General features: G+C 34.1%; 1 protein-coding gene across 3 annotated transcripts; it reads left to right on the top strand.

Annotated features, from left to right (window-relative positions):
- The first annotated feature begins 332 nt into the window (after window positions 1-332).
- Window positions 333-14,217, top strand: LOC128206647 (uncharacterized). 3 transcript variants are annotated; one of them, XM_052909240.1, is made up of 19 exons: window positions 333-478; window positions 2,087-3,824; window positions 3,934-4,059; window positions 4,187-4,281; window positions 4,449-4,521; window positions 4,644-5,084; window positions 5,176-5,430; window positions 5,533-5,715; window positions 5,851-6,081; window positions 6,197-6,322; window positions 6,413-6,546; window positions 6,715-6,787; window positions 7,021-7,205; window positions 7,401-7,524; window positions 7,651-7,877; window positions 8,335-8,479; window positions 9,027-10,309; window positions 10,616-10,787; window positions 11,187-14,217. In XM_052909240.1, the coding sequence occupies exons 2-17, from the start codon at window positions 2,105-2,107 to the stop codon at window positions 9,080-9,082; spliced, it is 4,194 nt and encodes a 1,397-aa protein (XP_052765200.1). In that variant the 5' UTR covers window positions 333-478; window positions 2,087-2,104; the 3' UTR covers window positions 9,083-10,309; window positions 10,616-10,787; window positions 11,187-14,217. The 3 variants fall into 3 exon arrangements, with proteins under 3 accessions (XP_052765200.1, XP_052765201.1, XP_052765199.1); XM_052909241.1 differs by having other exon boundaries at window positions 4,148-4,281; window positions 7,021-7,106; XM_052909239.1 differs by having other exon boundaries at window positions 4,148-4,281.
- The last annotated feature ends 5,623 nt before the right edge of the window (window positions 14,218-19,840 follow it).

Here is a 19,840-nt window from a genome sequence, read left to right as displayed (position 1 = left end):
ATGAAGAGAAAAGTCAAACAATCAGCATGCGCTATTGCGACTTTTCTTTGCTGGACGGAAGTTCGAAATGTTGCTGTAATTTCCGAACAATGCGACGGTGTCATAAACATTAAATGACGCATTCACTAAGAAATCCATGACTTATAATTAAAAAAAACACCCTGATATAAAAAACAGTATAACGCGTGTGTATTGTCATCATACATCCTACTTTTAAAGATGTACTTGAAATAATATTAAAATTATTTATCATCTCTTCATGAGATACTTATATATCATATTTTCAATTTCTAAACGTTAATCGATTTAAAACGCCTCCGTATTTTTGCAAGGCTCAGTAACAAGGTTTACATCAAGACGTAAAGTACTAATAACTCAATGTTAATTATCGTTAATACTAATTTAGTTTAAAATTTGGATTTCTTGATTGGACATTTCTCAAAGAGGAATATCATTCATATTTGTTATTTGTATAATGGTAAGTTTATTTTTACCTCGATATAAAACAGTTTTAGAATTACTTCAGGAAATGATTTTGATTTGTTTTGTTTTGTACTTTCGATTTAAGCTTTTTTTTGTCTTGAGGTGTAAAGTATTCACTGACATGTAACATTCGATTATTTATGATATAATTATATAACTTTAAAGAATAAACATTATTTATAAAATCATAAAAAATAGGATAATATTTGCTTATTATTATTAAATTAATTCTTCACTGAAAAAAACCCTGTTTTTATACTTCCTTGTTCTATTTTTTGCCTTAATCAGCCTATGTTTTGATCGATTAAAGTATTTGTAACGCTATGTTTGTTAAAGCATTCTGCTCCGCAAACCAGAACAACTCAATCCAAATTAGAAATACTTTGGGTGTCCATCAATGTCTACAAAGTTTAATAGAAAGCAAATTGATGGGGTGTAGTAATTAAGCTAATCGGCAAACTTAGATCCTATTCCTGGAACAGGGAAATTTGTGAATCAATTTGTTGATAATTATCCAGAATCGAAAAACTTTGATAACATCTATCCATGTCAATTTCCTCGAAGTCGATCTACAGTCCCCTTTCTACCCACCACCTCATCCCATACGTGTTGATACTGCGAAAAGCATATTCATATTTATTTACGTAACACTTTATCCAAACTCTAATTAAGAAAAGGCACAAGATTAACATATTTCAACCGTAAATAAATGCATGATATAATCCAATATGACAAAGGTAAAGATTCAAAGTTATAATTTACGTACTAACCTTGTCAGGTGCATGTTGTACATAGTTGCATAAAGTGTAACCAAAATTTACGCAACTTGATCTTCTGACCTCCTAGGAACATCAATGACGTTGAGTTTTAATAGCAAGATTGCTTACTGATATAAGAACATGACTGTTGAAAACAACAACACTTTAACCAAACTGCATCGCCGACGCCGACATTGACTCAGTTACGATAGTAACTGTGATAATTCACCGTAGTCTACGTTATATAGTCACGCTAAATTATCATAGAAGATTATGATTCGACTAGTACTTTACAGAGGCGAGCCAGAAGTAGTTTAAAGTGTAAGCCCGTTTTACAACATATGAAGGTCTTTCATTAGTTTGGATTCAAACTCGTGTCATCTCCTGCAGGAACATTCTTAGGAATACAGTGACGAAAGAACCATTTCCAGGCTTTCTGAATGCCAACATTGAGTAAAATTACAATACATTTTTAACAGTTAAACGATGCCAGTAGAAGAATGGTAATTCTTCCTTTTTCGTGATTTCGATAATTAAGCACTTGCCACTTTGGTCTTATTATGTCTCGGTTCCTCCCTGCTTTACCTATAAAATATAATTAGGTCGCTTTGATTCTTTTCTTGAAAATCATTTGAGTCATCAACATGTTTTCGTAAATGCAATAGACCCTTCCTTGTGATAGTAGTTTGTGTGCAGGACTGAATCGCTTGACATATGAACACATACCTGTATTTTCGATGCTGTTTGTTGGTTTACCCCAGTTTGGCACGGATAACAAAATCGTCGGTTGCGATTTGCGATTTTCTGTCTTGTGTTATGTCAATAAGTTATCGTCATTATTTCAGAGAACGATATCATGAACCATGTGGGAGAACGCTCTGACGCTGCTGAATTTGTTCGTCGTGATACTGGTATTAGTTTTACAAATACTCGTCCTATGCACCCCCCGTCGTACAGGAATTTGCGGACATTTGCGTGTTGCTATGGAGGAAAAGGTTTCACTGACACTAACCCCTGATGAAGATTTATCTGCCTGTCTCTTTGCATTTTTTAAAGCGAAATGTGATTCAAAACAATTCCAAGACATAAGTGCTAAAGAAGACATAAAACAGCAGCTACCTGCGATAGATTTTCCTGATAAATCTGATAACAAGTGTAATGTGTGTGCTAAAGAAAGAGTATGCAGCTGCAGCTTTCCCCTGTCCGCATGCGAACAAAATTCAACTGAAGATACTAGCAACAATGACAATTGTTTGGTGGATGAAACTGACACTACAGCTATTGATATTGGTAGTGTGGAGAGTGAAACCGATCAGGGGGAAGATGAGAATATTGACAGTCAATGCAGCTCCTTTGATACAAATGAAGCGAAATTACAAAGGAATATTAAAAGGCATGACGAGGTTGAGATATGCCATGGGCCATCAGAGTTTGACTTTGCGGAAGCAAAACATGAGCAATCCAACAATCATGATCAGGTTGATGGAAAAAGTCAAAGGAATAACAAAGTCAATATACCAGGAGAAAGAAGTGTATCCTTGCATTTGGACGTACACGCTAACATTGATAGATATGATACTGTTTTATTGAACGAAAAAGTCGATAATAATTCCCAGAATAACAATGAAATGACAATCCCGATATCATGGAATGATATTCCTGATGCTGATTTTGAAGTGAATAATGTGTCCTCTGTAAGTCTACACGAGGCTTCAAAAATACCCGCAATTCGCGAATCATGTGGCAATGAATTAGGACATCGAAATAACGTAGCATTTGGACAGAACTCGCCCCTCGATTCTTCTGCTCAAGACTGTTCCGTTGAAGAAAATGTTATGTATAAAAATTGCCATAATGGAAAAGAAGATTATTGTCGCCCTGCTGTAGCTATTAATACAACCTGTAACTATGCATACGATACGTGTGAGTTTACTGCTTCTGTAAATAGCTGTATTGAAAGAAATCAAAATAGTTACAATGGAACGGATGATAATGCATTTGTAAGTACTGATTGTACAATTGAGAACACTGATGTATGTTTTAACAACGTTAATAACAACGGTGACCAATACAAAGCTGAAAGATATTCAAACTCCATGACAAAGCAAGATGAACATGATTTCAAATGCCAGGGTGTGCAAGAACCTTTCAGTGAAAAGGAATCGATTGAACCTTATGAACACATCATTTCTAATGATACAACATGTGGAAGCGACATTAACGACATGAATCGTGATTTATATGTCTCTGAAAGCTTGTGTGCGCAAGGCTTAGATAACACGTGCTCATCCAAATGTAATGTGTTCGATACAAGAAACAGTGCATTAGACACCGATCTGATTGAGTCTATTCGTAAGAAGTGTTCTTCTGTTGAACAAGACAAAAACGTTGTTTGTAATGACTTAAGTCATCACGGCCCAGATGCTGCCCAACCTGTTCCAGTCTCTGAATATATCCCCGAGCAAGATCACATCGACCCTCAAATAGAAAGTATCACTGAAATTGAAACCGAGACAAAGCTACAACAATGTCTAGATGAAGAACTACAATGCGGATCAGAGTTCGACCCTTATGATTTCGTCGGTGAGGAATACTTACCATTTTTCACTTTTAATTGTAATAAATCATATCTGCATTGTACAATTGTTTCATGTCTTTTGTAGTCTAAACGTCCTTTTGTATACTCTTTCAGACGAAGTGGACTACCTGACATCAGACGTTTTCTATGTGAAAGTTCACAAGCCGTCTCTGAAAAAACTGCAAGTAAAGATTCTCGGTGATGCTGAAGAAAATGCTACGAAAGAATCTAAAACTGCAGGCAAGTAGAATATTAAAAATTTGTTCTGCTTCATTTTGTACAAATATAGTAATACATTTTTAATCTATGCCTACTAAATACTTTGCAGGCAAGGAAAATGATAATCAAGATTGTATTACTGTTATAGATGGAAAAACTTCGAATACAAAAACATCTAACGAAAACGCCGTCAAGAAAATGGTCATGGGTGTCAACAGATGTGTTGTTGAAGCGCCTCAAGAGGTACGATAAAAAATGTCATAAACCAATAGCAAATTTATTTATTAATGCCCTTTATAAAATGTAATTTGTTTCCGTGTGTTTCAAACACATAAAGTACTTGCACTTGTTAGATGCAACAAATATAGATTTTACAAGTAATATTTTGTTCAAAACAAATTCTACTTAAGGCATCTGGACATTTTTTTCCTGATTGTGGTAGTAAAGATGTCAAGGAACAGAAGGAAACACCATCCACTTCAGGTCGGTCTTTGTATTAAAATTGACGATCATGTTTTAGCAAATTTTATGCAGATCTTACACAAATAATCATCATACTGCGAAGAGTACGTTTTACGGACTGTGCATAAAATTTTGTATTTCAGTTTTTCACAACCGGACTAGACAAAGGACTATTGCATGTACAGGGCCTTCTTCGCAACAACAACAAAATAACAGTTACACCTTTGCAATATCCTGTAAAACAAACATGGACTTTATGCTCATGGACACCCCGACCCTTATAATTCAAATGTCCTTCCCGAAGACATCAATCGCGAGAAAGAATAATGTTTATGCTATCTGTCGACCAAAGAAACAGTCCAATCCAATTAGTGGTCAAGCTCACATTTGGGCAGACTCTCGTTTCGCTCTTGCGGTGGATAAGGTGTGGGTAAGCTGTAAAGCTGCATTTCAGAAACATCCTATTACAGTACCATGGGCTTCTTGTTCGGGTACCATTGAACTAAAACTCAGCTTCCAGCAACCGCTTAACGATAGAGGCATTGAACATTATTTAAAGCGACAGCTACAAAATGTTAACGAAGGTAAGTAAGCTTCATTTATAAAGATTCATTAGTCGGAATTATCGCCCGTGTAGAGAAATCTAACATGGCTTAAGTTGTCTATTTATTGTAGGGCATATGAGTCTACATGAAGCGAAGAAGTCTGAAGAAGCTGATACTGTAATTGTATTCCCAAGTCAAGAAACATGCGATCAAAGCTCCCTACCAATCCAGATTAAACCTTCTATCCGTGGTCAAAGAGAGTCACCCATCAGTTTGCAGAAGGAACAACCACTGCGTGACATATTGAAAACGGATGTAGAACTTTATACCCCTGAAAAAGACAGTGAAGGCAGTTTCCTGCTGCACAACTTCCATCATGAAAAAGGTGCGTAATTACCGATGGTGATCCCATGCGAACTGTTCAATTACAGTTGTACTTTAATTTCGCACAAGTTTCAGAAAGAATAAATCCTGCATTTTTTTACAGGCATAACAGAAACAGATGCATTTCCTGATATACGCTTAAATCCTGGAGTCCAACTACTTGCGAACGATGTGGACACCATGATTAAGCTTGAAGTATCGAGCGCAAAACATAAGCAAAAGGGGTCAATTCAGATACGGGAAGACAATCATATGTGTGTGCATTTACGCCAAGAAGTTGATGATGGTAAATATACATATTACACTATCAAAGTAAAATAATAATGTAAACATCTGTTAGCTTACATTAAAAAAAACAGTATACATAATACAACAAATTAATAACCATAATTGGAATAACCATAATCTATGTATTGTTCAGGCTACAACAGTTTTGAGAGTGAAACGGATGGCGTCACTTATACAGATTGCGATATTGAAGTCGATACTGTTCCTGACATCCAAGTTCAATTAAAAGAAACGAACAGTTTGCAAAAACTGACACCTGAATGTTTCCAATGTCATCGTGGACCTTATTCTGACGGCCAATTTCCTGTCAAGTGCTATACAAATCAAGCCTTGAAGTCGGATTCTTCAACTTGCCAAACCGTCGGTAAGGAATACTCATCATGTTTTACTTTAAATTGTTATTAATCATATATTTTACTCTACTACTATATTTCTGTAGTTCATTTTAAGTCTTATGCTCCTTTTGTATTCTCCTTCAGACGAAGTGGGCTACTTGGCATCAGACGTTTGTTACATGGAAGTTCACAAGCCGTCTCTGAAAAATATGCAAGTAAAAATTCTCGGTGATGCTGAACAGAATGCTACGAAAGAATCTAAAACTGAAGGCAAGTAGAATATTAAAATTGTATGTTTTGCTTCAACATTTACAAATACAGTAACATATGTTTAAACTATGCCTACTTAATGATTTGCAGACAAGGAAAATGATAGTGAAGATTGTACAACTATTATGGAAGGAAACCTTTGTAATACAACAGCATCTAAAAAAACTGCCGTCAACAAAGTGTTCATTGATGTCAACAGATGTGATGTTGAAGCGCCTCAAGAGGTAAAAAAATGTTATCAACCAATAGCATTTGTTTACAGTAATGCCGTTATAAAATGTAATTTGCTTACGTGTGTTTCAAACGCATGAAATACTTGCACTTGTTCGATGCATCAAATATAAATTTAACAAGTAACATTATTCTGTTCAAAAACATATATTCTACTTAAGGCATCCAGACAATGGTTTCCTGATTCCGGTAGCAAAGATATCAAGGAACCGAGCGAAACGCTACTCACTTCAGGTCGGTCATTTTATTAAAATGTACGATACTGCTATAGCTAATTATAACGCAAATGTTACATAAATAATCAATTTAGAGCGTTGAGTACGTTCGTCGAATTGTGCATTTAAATTTCGGTTTTTCACATCTGCACCAATAAATTTTTTTTTTATAACAAAAGATAATTTACATTGAAAATGGCTATATACCAAATTTCATGGGAATGTATGGATTTTGCAATCATTGTTTTACAGACATAACCGAAACAGATGCAATTCCTGACAAACCCTTAAATCCTGGAGCCCAACTACTTGCGAACGATGTGGACACCATAATTAAGGTAGGACAACAACGACCCAGCTGTTTGAATCCGACACTTCCCGACAGGTTATGTCCGAAAAGCAGGCCAGAACATTTAGCTAACACTGCTGAGGAGTTGGTACGACATCCTTTATGTAAACAGAGGCACAATATAGTTTATAACATCAAATTAATCATAACCTTGTTTTGCATATACTTGAAGAAATTTCTTTCAGCATACTTGGAAATGAATATATATATACAATTGCTTATCTTTTATGAATGGAGAATGCATACAATTATTTCATATCAAAACCATATTGATTTATTGTAGCATCAGGTCCACGAAACGCAACTAAAGAGTGAAGTTTCGAGCGTAAAACATAGTCCAGGACGTAAAATTAAGATAGGAGAAGACAATTCTATGTTCGTCAATCTACGCCAAGATGTTGTTGGTGGTATATATGCATTTTTCGGTAGTAAACAAAATGTAGTAAAAAATCAGTACAAGTTAATTTCAAAACTAAAGGTAAAAATAATTAATTGTAAACATGATTGTAAACATGATCAATGCAATTTTTCAGGTTACAGTAGTTTAGAAAGTGAAACGGGAGGCGTCATACATACCGATTGCGAAATTGAAGTGGATACTGCTCCTGACGTGCGAGATAATGCAAACATTTTGCAAATATTAAGACCTGAAGATCTCCAGTGTAATCGTGGAAATCATTCAAGCGACCCGTATCCAAACAGTTGCTATAACGACCAAGCCTCGGAGTCGGATTCTACAACTTACGAAAGAGTACTTCTGGTAGAAATGAATAATTATTAGTATTCATTAGCACAACCTTTTTTTATATATTATTATCCATTTTTCTGCCTAAACCTTCTAGAAATATCTTGTAATTCAGACACCTGAATGATATAAAACTTGTTAAGTCTTTGATTTGGTCAGAGGTTGTCAAAATGTATATTGATTGGTCTATATTTACTCAATAATTACTTTTGAACTAATACATCAGCAGGCCAAAAGTATAATTATCCAAGTTGTATACATTTGGCTGCTTACTTCGTGATGATTGATGTCTAAATAACTCTTGGATATCGATTTGCACTTAAGTCAGTTATAGGGGGGAAACATTATTGCTCTTAAGTTTGCTGTCAAGTTTCAATCAAACCGAAGCTGCTAGTTTCAGTATTTGATGAAAGAGTGTTTTTCCAAGTGAATACCCTTACAGCATGCATAAAGCTGTGGTCCAACATTTCAGACGGTAACACGTTGCAGCAACAACTTTCAGTCTCAACAGAAGATCAATCTTGTTGTTGTGTCCGACTGTGTGTCACTAAAGGACTCAACCATTCAAGATGGGGAGCAAAACACCATCACCCTAGATAGGTCCAGCAGCGATAGTGGTACTTATTAAACTTTATCATATTTGTATAACTTTATAAATTGAAAATCGCATAATATAATGATCACAATTTCAACAACCAGCATTCAAATATATTTGCCCGAATAATAAATAAATTGCACCATTTAAGAGTGACTCCTCTTGTCACTTGAAAAAGTTAAAAAAACAATGACAAGTGGCAGAACATTTTTGTTATCTAGTTGCATGGTATTAGACTTCAGTTCAATTATAACTGCATTTTTAATCAAATGATAGAAGTAATACACAACGAAGCTATACTTTTTTCCGTAAATGCTTTTAATTATCTCTTGAATTTCTAACATTTTTTAACATACAGTAAAACTTAAATCTATTCAATTGAACAAACATACCTTCGCCAAAAATCAAATACATCAATTGACTGAATAGCGAAATATTGACAAATGCAATTAAAGGGACAAAAAGTATTGACCGGTGACTTATGAAGGGTGTCCTACAATACATTTGGTGTCCGAATTATTTAATTATCAAAACGTACATATTTTGTTAACTGTCCGTGTTATTTCCAGCGTACAATAGTATGGACTCCTTTTCATCGGATGGGAACGAACAATTCTTACAATAGTTTGCATGGAGCAACTTATGTCAGCAACGATGATTTTTACAGCAGTATGGATTCCATGCCGTCTAAGAGGAACAAATTCGAGAGTTTTGATATTAATAGGTACCAAGCATCTGACGTCAGCAATAATGATTCCGACAGTTGTATGGATTCCACGTCATCTAAGAGGAACAAGGAATTCGAGAGTTTTAATAGAAGTAGGTACGAAGGATCTGACGTCAGCAACAATGAATTCTACCACAGTATGGATCCCATGTCATTTCAGGGGAATAAACAATTCGAGAGATCTAATACAAGTAGGTACGAAAAATCTGACGTCACCAATAATGATTCTTACAGAAGTAGGGATTCCACGTCATCTGAGAGGAACAAACAATTCCAGAGTTCTAATAGACGTAGGTACCAAAGGTCTGACATCAGCAACAATGATTCATACAAAAGTATGGATTCCATGTCATCTGAGAGTAACAAACAGTTCGAGAGTCCTAATAGAAGTAGGTACGAAGCATCTGACGTCAGCAACAATGATTCCGACAGTAGTATTTATGGATCATCGGACATCAGCAACAATATCTTTTAATATAGTCCATGGCGAAATTGACACGGAGTGTCACATTGAAGATTCATGCTGTCCAAATTGCAAGGATGACGATGCAGCCGTTGGCATAAAATGTAAAATGAAACCCACTGAAACGAATGACAAAGAATGGTATCAAAATATTAGCGATTGGGAACTCAGCGTTATAGAAAAATCCGAAACATTCATTAAATATAGTGTCCAGGAAAAGAAAATGGCAGTACAAGCGACACCTGAATATATCAGAATGCAGTGTTATCAGAATCAAAGCAAAAGAACTGATATAAGTACAAACTCAACAAGAAACGACAACATGCACACTTTTAGAGTTGAAGACCAGCCTCATTTAACAGATAGCACTGTTTCACATGCATTTGGACAAGTTGGAGAAAACACAGATTTTCGCATCTGTACTATACCCGTGCCGCCAACATTAGAGCAACAAAGATTTCATTTGCAATCTTCAAGGGTTGGGCATCAGTGTAATGTTGAAGTTGGCACAGTGTTTGACCCTTTGGAGCGTGAAAAAGAGTATCGCACCTGCATTTTATCGCCAACATTAGAACCAGCGGTGGGTAAAAAAGATGACCGCATCTGTATTAAAGACGGGAGCCAGATAGTCTTGTCAATTGGAGAACAAGACATGCACATATGTAAGTACTTCAAAATTGTTATCAAATTAAGCGCCTAAAAATGCGCTTTATTATTGTAAGATATGTTCAAATTTCTATTTTCTTTTCAAACATTTACTAGGAAAATACCTATAATCGTTAGCAGTTGGTAAATTCCGTGACCCTTTTAGCTTGCTAAAGTTTTGATTTATTTAAAGGTGTTTCAAATTGTTACTATTGAAACTGTCTACATTATACCATGAAACAATATAAATGAACCTTTAAATAATATGCAACTGAACTGTGTGTTTAAAATATGAATTTAATCCAATTGTCATGAATTTACAGACGATATTGAAGAATGTATGCGAGAAAGAAAGAAAACGGGTTTGCAAATATTGAAAGGAAATCGTATTCTACTAGCAGGATGTTCGATAAAGCTTTCAATAAAGGGGAGATATGACATCATAGCCGTTCAAGTTGGAAATAGAAACATAGTACAAGTCAACACTTGACAAAGGTATATTTATTTCATGTTTCTTTGAAATGTTCACGAAGGTTTATTATTTTATGATGATGTGAATCGAACACAAGTTAGAAATGTAAACGTGTCCATACGCCAAATGTTTTAAATTTAAATGTTGATGGTTTGCCGACTGGTGGCAAAGCAACGACTATCTAAATCGCAAAAGTATATTGGGTTTGGATCATCGTTCCTTAAAACAGACGTTTTACACTTCTGTCATTTAAGTGTCCAGTGTATTATTGAATTCGTGGTTCGATGGAAGCTGAAATATATGACCTATTAACTAGTATTACTTTACCATGGACAGTAGCATTGAGTGTGTTTCCATGGAAAGATTTGTACACTTAATGTTGTTCAACACCACATGACTAACAATATTGTTTTAAATTGCAGGAACATATATATATATATAATTTCTCCAACGCAACGGCTTTAAAGATGACATTTTCAATATACCTTCGGTATTGTTTGAAAAACAACACCCAAAAAAGTTATATCAGTTTCAATGAACTGAAAACTCTTATTTGAGTTCAACTAAATTCAGTTTCCAGGATTTTCCGCTAGAGGAACTTGCGACTTAGGGTACACTTCGAGACTGATGTCCTTCGATCTTAAAATATTTACATTAAATGTGGGTTTGGGTGTCTTCGCCCGTGAACATATTGACAAATATAAGTTTAAAATCGTGCATTTTGATGTATTTTATGTTCTTTCTATCATTTTTGCATCAACATTTCACTTGGATAATTTGACATGTGTATAGAGCGTGGGGAGGAGCGTAATGCACTAGTGGAAAAAGTAGGTAATTCGTCTGAATTCTTGTAACTTTGAACACGTATATATAGCTAGTAGTTTTATGTATATTGATTGATTAAGTTGGCTATTTGAATTTCATTTTATATGTCAATTATTAAAAGAATAGTATAAGATGATTGTAAGAAGTATATTGCATGATATCGCTAAGCGTATCTGAACAATTGTTATTATAAAGATGATTGTTAAAACATAATATTATTTTTTTCATTTTCATCATGTTCACAGTATATTGTAAAAAGGCGTCCGGAACATACATTACATGTTGATTCAATATTTATAATTGAATATGGAATGATTTTTTTCATTTCCATGTTTTCTCTTGCATCAGCACTTTACAATTTTTGACTAATTACTAGTCGCGAACTAATTCGAAAAATTCAATTAAAATTGGCAATTTTTAAAGCAAAATTCTAATAGTGTTAGTAAAGCAATGGCCAATGACCGTTTGGAAAGCCGGAAAAACATTTGATCCCAGTAAACAAGCAGAACGAGGTAAAGAAAAAGGCGCAATAATAGAAGGACCTTTTTTATTCATCGATTGGGAACTCAATAAACCAACCGACTCGACCGAGCAAATGTCAGTCTATCCTGGAACAATTATGGATTGGAATTGAAGAATGTGCGATCAAGATTTTATAGCAATAATATATAATAAAGATAATGCTGTATTAACATGGACTTGGATTTCAAATACTATACATGAACATTTCAATTTATAGTTGTGAATATTTTATATTTAAATATGGTAGCAATTCATTACATTTCAGGAAAGAGTGTTGAATGGCGGGGCATATCTGTATATTTGAAAAAAAAACATGAAATTCAAAACTCATTATAATTGTATATATCGATGTGGCATATTGTAGAATTTATTTGTTTCGATGTCATTAATTCCATTGTACATAATCACTTCATTCAGTTCAAGTATCTGTATAATATGGAAAAAGGTCCATACTTTACCATTCGAGATTATAAGTATCTTCCATGGCCGAGAGTGTAAGATAGGTCCATTCCGACCCGAGCGTAGGGTGTTTTGCGGAAACGAGGTTTACCGAGTTTCCGCAAAACACCCTGCGCGAGGGTCGGGATGAACCTATCTTACACGAGCGGCTATGGTAGATGCTTTTTCTCCCACCTAAGTCAAACAAAATAAAGTAAAAATGTATTTTTTTACCGGAACTCTTTTGTGCTAAGTAAAAATAATTGCGTACGGATATGCAATAATTCGTGGTTGTCATGGATATTCGCGCAGTGATTTAGAGTATGTAAATGGTCTGACGGTCTTTAAATAGTTCTAAGAAGAGTGAAGCATTATTTCTTGAAAGGTGCGTGAAAACTGTTTTCTGGTGACATTTGAAGCGAGAAATAATTAACTCGTGTTCTAAATATTGCGACCAGACAAGGTTTCCATGATGCGCTACAGACTTCAACAAGGGAGGTAATTACAATGTGGTGACTCTTAAAAGAAGTTCCATACGGGCATTTTATCTTCGACCGTGTGCAAGATAAGAATTTTGAGCATGGTTAAATTAATGGATCTACTTATCTGAGGTGGGAGAAAATATACTTATGTATGTATGAATTGTATATGTATGCATTTTGTATGATGCTATGATGAGCTATTTATGCTTGAGTCAAAAATCAATATTCTGTTATGTTGCTGTTGTGAACAAGTTTATTTCCCACATTTTCTGTGGCTAAGATATTTTCATTTATATTTTATTTCTTGTATTATGCATTTTATCTGTGTTAGATAATGTAGATATTGATTCGTTAACAAAATGGATCTGGTATTGACCTTTAAGCTTAGAATATTTAATGCAATGAGAGGTTTCGGGTCAAATCATATTGTACCTGGCTGATATATAGAACATAAATATATAATATATGGTATTCCTGCCATTGGTCCAGATGTAAACCACCATGGTTCTTAAGATTCATGTGGGAAAAAGGTTAGTACACACGTGTAAGTTGAAAAGGAAATGAAAGTCTTCGCAAAGATAGTACGTGTAACATAGTTGCTTATATTGTTATATTATTTGTTATTCGGACATGATGTTTACTTATTTTTTTTGATAATGTATCATGCATATTGGTTAATCAATATTTTGGCACGCAGCCAATTGTACAAAACCACTAAAGTATTTGTTTTGAGTAAGCCAAAAAAGTTATTCAGCGGTCAATGCCATTAGAAGAAGATGATATTAACAACAAAGCAAATCATTTCAAGATGCACTCTTACTCACAAATAAGATTTACCACAACCAATAGTATTGTTTTAATATTTTAAAAAAGATGAATAAATGTAGAAAACAATGGTTCTTATGAAGGATACAGAGTATAATTTGAGAGAAATGAGCATAAAACACGGTATTTCTACATTATGAGACTATAGTAGACCACAGTAAAGTTCTTAGTATTCACCAATCATTTAACATTTTTGCGCTTTCTGCTATTAAATACACGGTTACAATCTTGTTATCAGTAATTAATATTTTCCATAAATGTTTTACTTAATAAGTAGCTAAAGAATGTTCAGTCAAAATTGATGTTTGTTATACATGTGTATATATTGATTTTGATTAAAAGTGCCACTTTAAATGTTCAACCTAGCCTTAACATTGGACATTTTTCGGACACCCTATCTAAGTTTTATACCATTGCCTGCACGAGATAAATATATGTACATCATAGTATACAGTAAACTGCACATGCTTGCTTTTATTTGGTGGCAATTTTAATCAGATGCTTAAAGGTTTAAATCGATGCTTTAGAAAAGCATTTGGATGAAAAACATGCAATGTGACTGTCCGATATCACCCTTGTAAACAACAAGTGATAGGACCATGTCAAAATTGATAAAACAAATATCTGTAAATAAAGCCTGAAATCAATTATTTGTTTTACTTATCAAACAGTTAATGATAAATACTACCACTTTGACTATGTGTGTTACGTTACAATCGTGGGTAGGTACAGTTAATGAACGATAATTAGGCCACTACTGTTAATATTTAATGCTTTAGCTATGAAATTTTCAATCTGTAACATGACTTTTGAATTTCACCAAACGCCCTTTATATCATTCTTGTATTTTCATCAGTTTTTCTAAAGCAGATAATTATTCATTTAATAAGAAAGAAGCCTGTATGAAGTAGTCAAACATTGTTTGGGAAGACAATTTGAAGAAAAAAACTTATTTCCACATAATGCAGTAATTGATTCGGCGGCAGAGAACGGCACTCACATTGGTGTAAGTCTCAAATGTACTGAAGATGTTTTATGTAGCGCATATGTCTGGTTCCCTGACTACTATATAACGAATAATAAACGAAGTGACTGGGGAAGGAACTCCTGATTGCCGCAAATGTTCTTAAAACTGTTATATGTCCAGAACTGTTGACTGTGGTATGAGTCGTGTCTTAATTTTATATGAAAAAATCCGCGTCGAAATCTCCATCCACCTTCTGCTGTTAGGGGTTAAAGACGATGAATATATATTTTTGTTTACTGATAATCCAACTTCTTTGAGAGTTGTAATCGCACCAGTGCGATTTTTCATCGGCGACAGGCTAGCATTTTCTGTTCATGTATTGACGGATTTCTTTGTCACTGCGGTCTTCTGTGATTTTCTGAATAACGTGAGGCTCGTTCGCCTTCACTCTGGACATGGTGAAGTTTAAGTCCGTTCCGAAAGTGAAAACGTCATTGACTTCAAATTATGACACACATCACATACCAAACTGAAAGACTCGTGATCATTAGCGATTCTCAGAACTAAAAACGTTTCCTCTCAAGGCTAAACAACTGTGCAGAAATTTGTTTGCATTTCACCAAAATGTGGGTAATGTGCTTGCAATAAACAAAATGGGGATTTAAGGAACAAAAAATCGGCCAAGAAACGTGTGCAGTCGAGTTATAACCATGAAGTTTGAAAAATAGGAATATATACATGCAAGTTCAGTTACAACATGCACAGATATGCCATATTTGCCGAGAAAATACTAAAGCTGTGGATAAAATCGATACGTTTATTTGTAAACATTGCCTCCTAAGCCACCATCTGTTTAATAACCTTTTTTATCTTTAAAGTTCTGCTACCAAACTAAGATGTCGATCGAATAATATACTGGACGCATACATTTTTCAAAATTTAAAGAAAAAGTCCACTTACCAGGCAAAAATTGGTACCTGAATCGGTACTTTTTTTTCTAAATCCGCCATTTTGTTTGCCATGAAATATTTTTCTCACTTAATGTTTGCATGAAATGAAATTACGTCCTCTCCCTTGTAAAACATTTTTCTTAGTTTTAGAGTTTGTTTTATGATACATGGGTATTCAGTCATTCCACTTTCAGAGACCAGTCTGGTCCGTTGAAGACAGGTCGATTTCGAGGTAAGGAGTGAAGACCACGCTAGGTTCTTGACAAATTTGGAGGCGTTGGTGGGGTAAAAGAAATCATAAGTTAATTGCCGTGTGATATTTTCCGGGGAGTTCCTATTACGTATTACAACGACAAACAGTTCAAGCTATATTTGAACGATGATATAATATTCTATTTATGTTCGAGCAGTTGTTTTCGTCTGTAATATGTTTGGTATGAAAGCAACTGTTCGAACATGCAGCCACAAAGTTCAAGAAAACGTTTGAAAAACGGGATTACCATTTTTCTAATAAACGTTATGTTGTTTATTTTCAAATATATCTGTATTTAAACTTATGTATCCTTTTTTTAAAATTCATTTTAAAAAAAAAATTGGCAAGATTTTCTTGTTCAACGTGAAGTGTTTTGTTTTGATCAAGGGGAAGTAACTACACAGATTTTAAAAAGAAATTGTAAAAGTTGATATTTTCACTCCTTATTTTGCAGTCAAAATATCAAATTGATAACTTCACTGTTGTTATTTCACTAATAAAACTTCATACTTCATCAAAAAGTATAAAAGAAGTACGTTTTCTCAACGACGCAAGACATTTTTTTCTTCTTAATGTAAGAAAAATTTTCACTCTAAAGTTAAAAACACTATGAAAATTATACATGATTATCTCGCTTGTCAGTTACTAAAATGCCAATCATCGAAGCAACTGCACACTATTTTGCAACTTAACCTACTGTTTATACGGAATTGATGCGTTTGTCTTTACAAGCCCCTTACGTTAACGTGTACGCAAGGAACTATTTTCTTTCTTTTACGGAGTGATAGGTTTAAAACAATGGGCACCACTGAACCATGAAAATGGGAACCAGAAAAGCTTGTCATACATAGTTAATATAAAGCACGTGCAGGCCGGCAAGCAAATTGTATATGATTTGGGCGGGGTTTGACCTCCGTTAACCATAGAAACTCAATACGGAAACACCTGAGGTACATGTACTTATTAGATCGTCACGACCATATATGGACATGCCTTCACCATAATTCTACTTTTGATAAGAAAGTATGTTTTATTACTGTACAATACAGCACGTAGCAAACTGTTTTTGTCATTTAAGCAGTTATTAAACCCGACAAATTCACGAAGTATTGTTAAAACTAAATATTTATGGAATGAAATTTAAATATATTAATCCGCATTTCACGCTACAATGAATTTGGTGAAGATTTCACGTGAACATTGGACGCCATTTTGTTTATATGGAACTTATACCAATGGCAAAGCCCACTCCCAGTTTGGAAGCAGAGCAAATAAGTCTGATTAAATCTTGTAAACATGGGTTTATCTGAGCTGCACAAATTTGATTTTGTATTGCATAGTACATAAAATGAACACTTTTCACTAGAAACTAAATCTTCGCTTTCCAACCGAGATTCTGATTTCAGGGTACGGGTTTCCCCCGATTTACGAATACTTCGTTCCAGTAACCACTACAATATCGTTACAGAAGCATTCGTAACAATCGACGATGATTCGGCTTGAAAGAATTACCTTTAATGGTAAGATGTAGTAGTGATACGATATTGAAGTGGTACGAAATCTCCAACATCCGTTCTGACACAATGTAAATATTAGCATTTTAACTTTACATTCACAGACTTTTCTTTAATAATACACTTTATAATTCATTAAATTGATCATTTGATGTTTGACATCATGAGTTAAAACGTCTAAGTATCGATTTACTACGTTTGTTTGGGTAAATAAGCTGCTAAAATGTTATACTTAATCATCATAATTGTTTGTGTGATGCCGAAGTTCGCGGCCATTTTGAATATTCTGAGCGATCTGCATTATGACCTATAACACACAAAAACTAAACAGTATTTAGTCTGTACTTTCTAAATATGTGAGTCACAATGCTGTACGTATTGAAGGGTTGAATAATATGAAAAAATTAAAAACATTTGAAATAAAAGAATAATTTGGCTAGTTGCCACATTAATAGCAGAAGGTAATAGACTGATGTAACATACACATGTTTATTTGTTTAGGTGTTCATGTGTCTTTTACTGATCTCGTTAAAACAACATACTAACTGACATGTGTATTGTATTTAAGGGCTTAAATGATTGTGATGTTTGGTATGTATTGTGCGGCTGGTGGTATTACCGAAAGCACTCCCCGTATGCCATCCTCCCTTTATATAGGAATTTCATTTTTTATGGCTACACTAAATAGCTGTTTTCAGGTCCATTTCCGAGAATATATTCAATAGACTTTAAAAACATTACCTTTGCATGAAGTTAGCTTACCTCAATAGATGCAGTCTTATTTGCCAATGCATATCAGAACGAGACGTGCTCTTGTTGACAATGTTTAAGTTAAATTGCATCATGACTAAATAATGGCATTTTTTATATAGTAAAAACATTGATAAATACACTACACCGGAAACAGGCTACAATATATGTGACTATTTAAAGATATTTTGCAAATCTAAATTAAAAGGTCAAACATGCATTTAAAGTTCATAGCACATGGATATGGCCTACTTGCCTTGTTTTCTGTGGAATAATCCTCAAAATGTCACTAACTATTTTAAACCACCAATATTCAATATCATATAATTTTACGCTACATTGTATTGTTTCTGTTGAATGTTAATTGTAATTGAAATAACTGCATTTCTTTTCTCATCATGTTGGTTAAAATACTTTGCGAGGGTTAAGAGAAGTCATTTGTATGTAAATGCGGGTTGATAAGTTTTATCTGCTTAAACATATTGGGCCTTAATGAAAGTCACATGGTTCAGAACATACTTTCAGTTATGTTGCATAATTGTTTTGCGATAAATCCATTTTTTTCCATTCTTGGGTTAAACAGATGCCAAAAAAGGTTAAGAGAGGCCATTTGAATACACATACACTTAGATAAGTTTACATTTATAAAACATATTGGGCCTTGAAAATTTTAACATGAACTTATTCATACAATTTAGTTTCCAACCAGATGTAAAAAGTAAACCTTTTTTTGAAAAAGAAAGATAAAAAGTTCATGTGTACATGCATACTTATTTAACTGTGAAATGTCTGAAACAGATTTCTTTTAGAATATATCTGGTTTTAGCAAGGCTGTTTAAAATATTAATGAATTGAAATTAGTTATTTTTTATTATGTACCTGTTTACAGAACAGAACAGAACAGAACATAATTTTATTCGACGTATACCAACAAGGTACATAGTCATAGAATATAAATACATTTATATAACGTGAATTCAACATACCACATAATACAGATTCGATACAGGCAATGTCTATATGTAGATATGAATAATTGTCCATACGTGAAAAAAAATAATATGCAAATGATAAAACATGAGGATGAGCTGATATAAACTAATCACTATATGTAATGGAAGTTCTATGTTTAAGAGCTTCTTTTATATATTTGGATAATTTAAATACAGTATTTTTGTTGTCTGACTTAAGCAGTTCTATAAACTTGTACATGCTTGGTCTGACATAGAAATATTTTTAATGTATTTCCTTCTGATGTCATTATAACAAGGACATATAGGATCTGACACGAGTTGTCATTTAATACAAGATTTTATTAAACGAGTTCATGAAATTTGTTAGTAAGCGAGCCTCTGGCGAGCTTACTAACAACTTTCATGGACGAGTTTAATAAAATTCTTGAATTATTAGTATTTGCTGGCATTTAAACCATTTTGTTTACAAACAATGCGGAGGGATATCTAGGTTGCGTGTGATTAGTCTGGCCAATCGAAATGTCTGATAGGTTATCTTACACATGTGTAAGATAAACATATTCGTAATGGGTATAT

The sequence above is a fragment of the Mya arenaria genome, chromosome 10 (genome assembly GCF_026914265.1).
Source record: "Mya arenaria isolate MELC-2E11 chromosome 10, ASM2691426v1".
Taxonomy (NCBI): domain Eukaryota; kingdom Metazoa; phylum Mollusca; class Bivalvia; order Myida; family Myidae; genus Mya; species Mya arenaria.
This window is presented reverse-complemented; position numbering and strand designations above follow the sequence as displayed.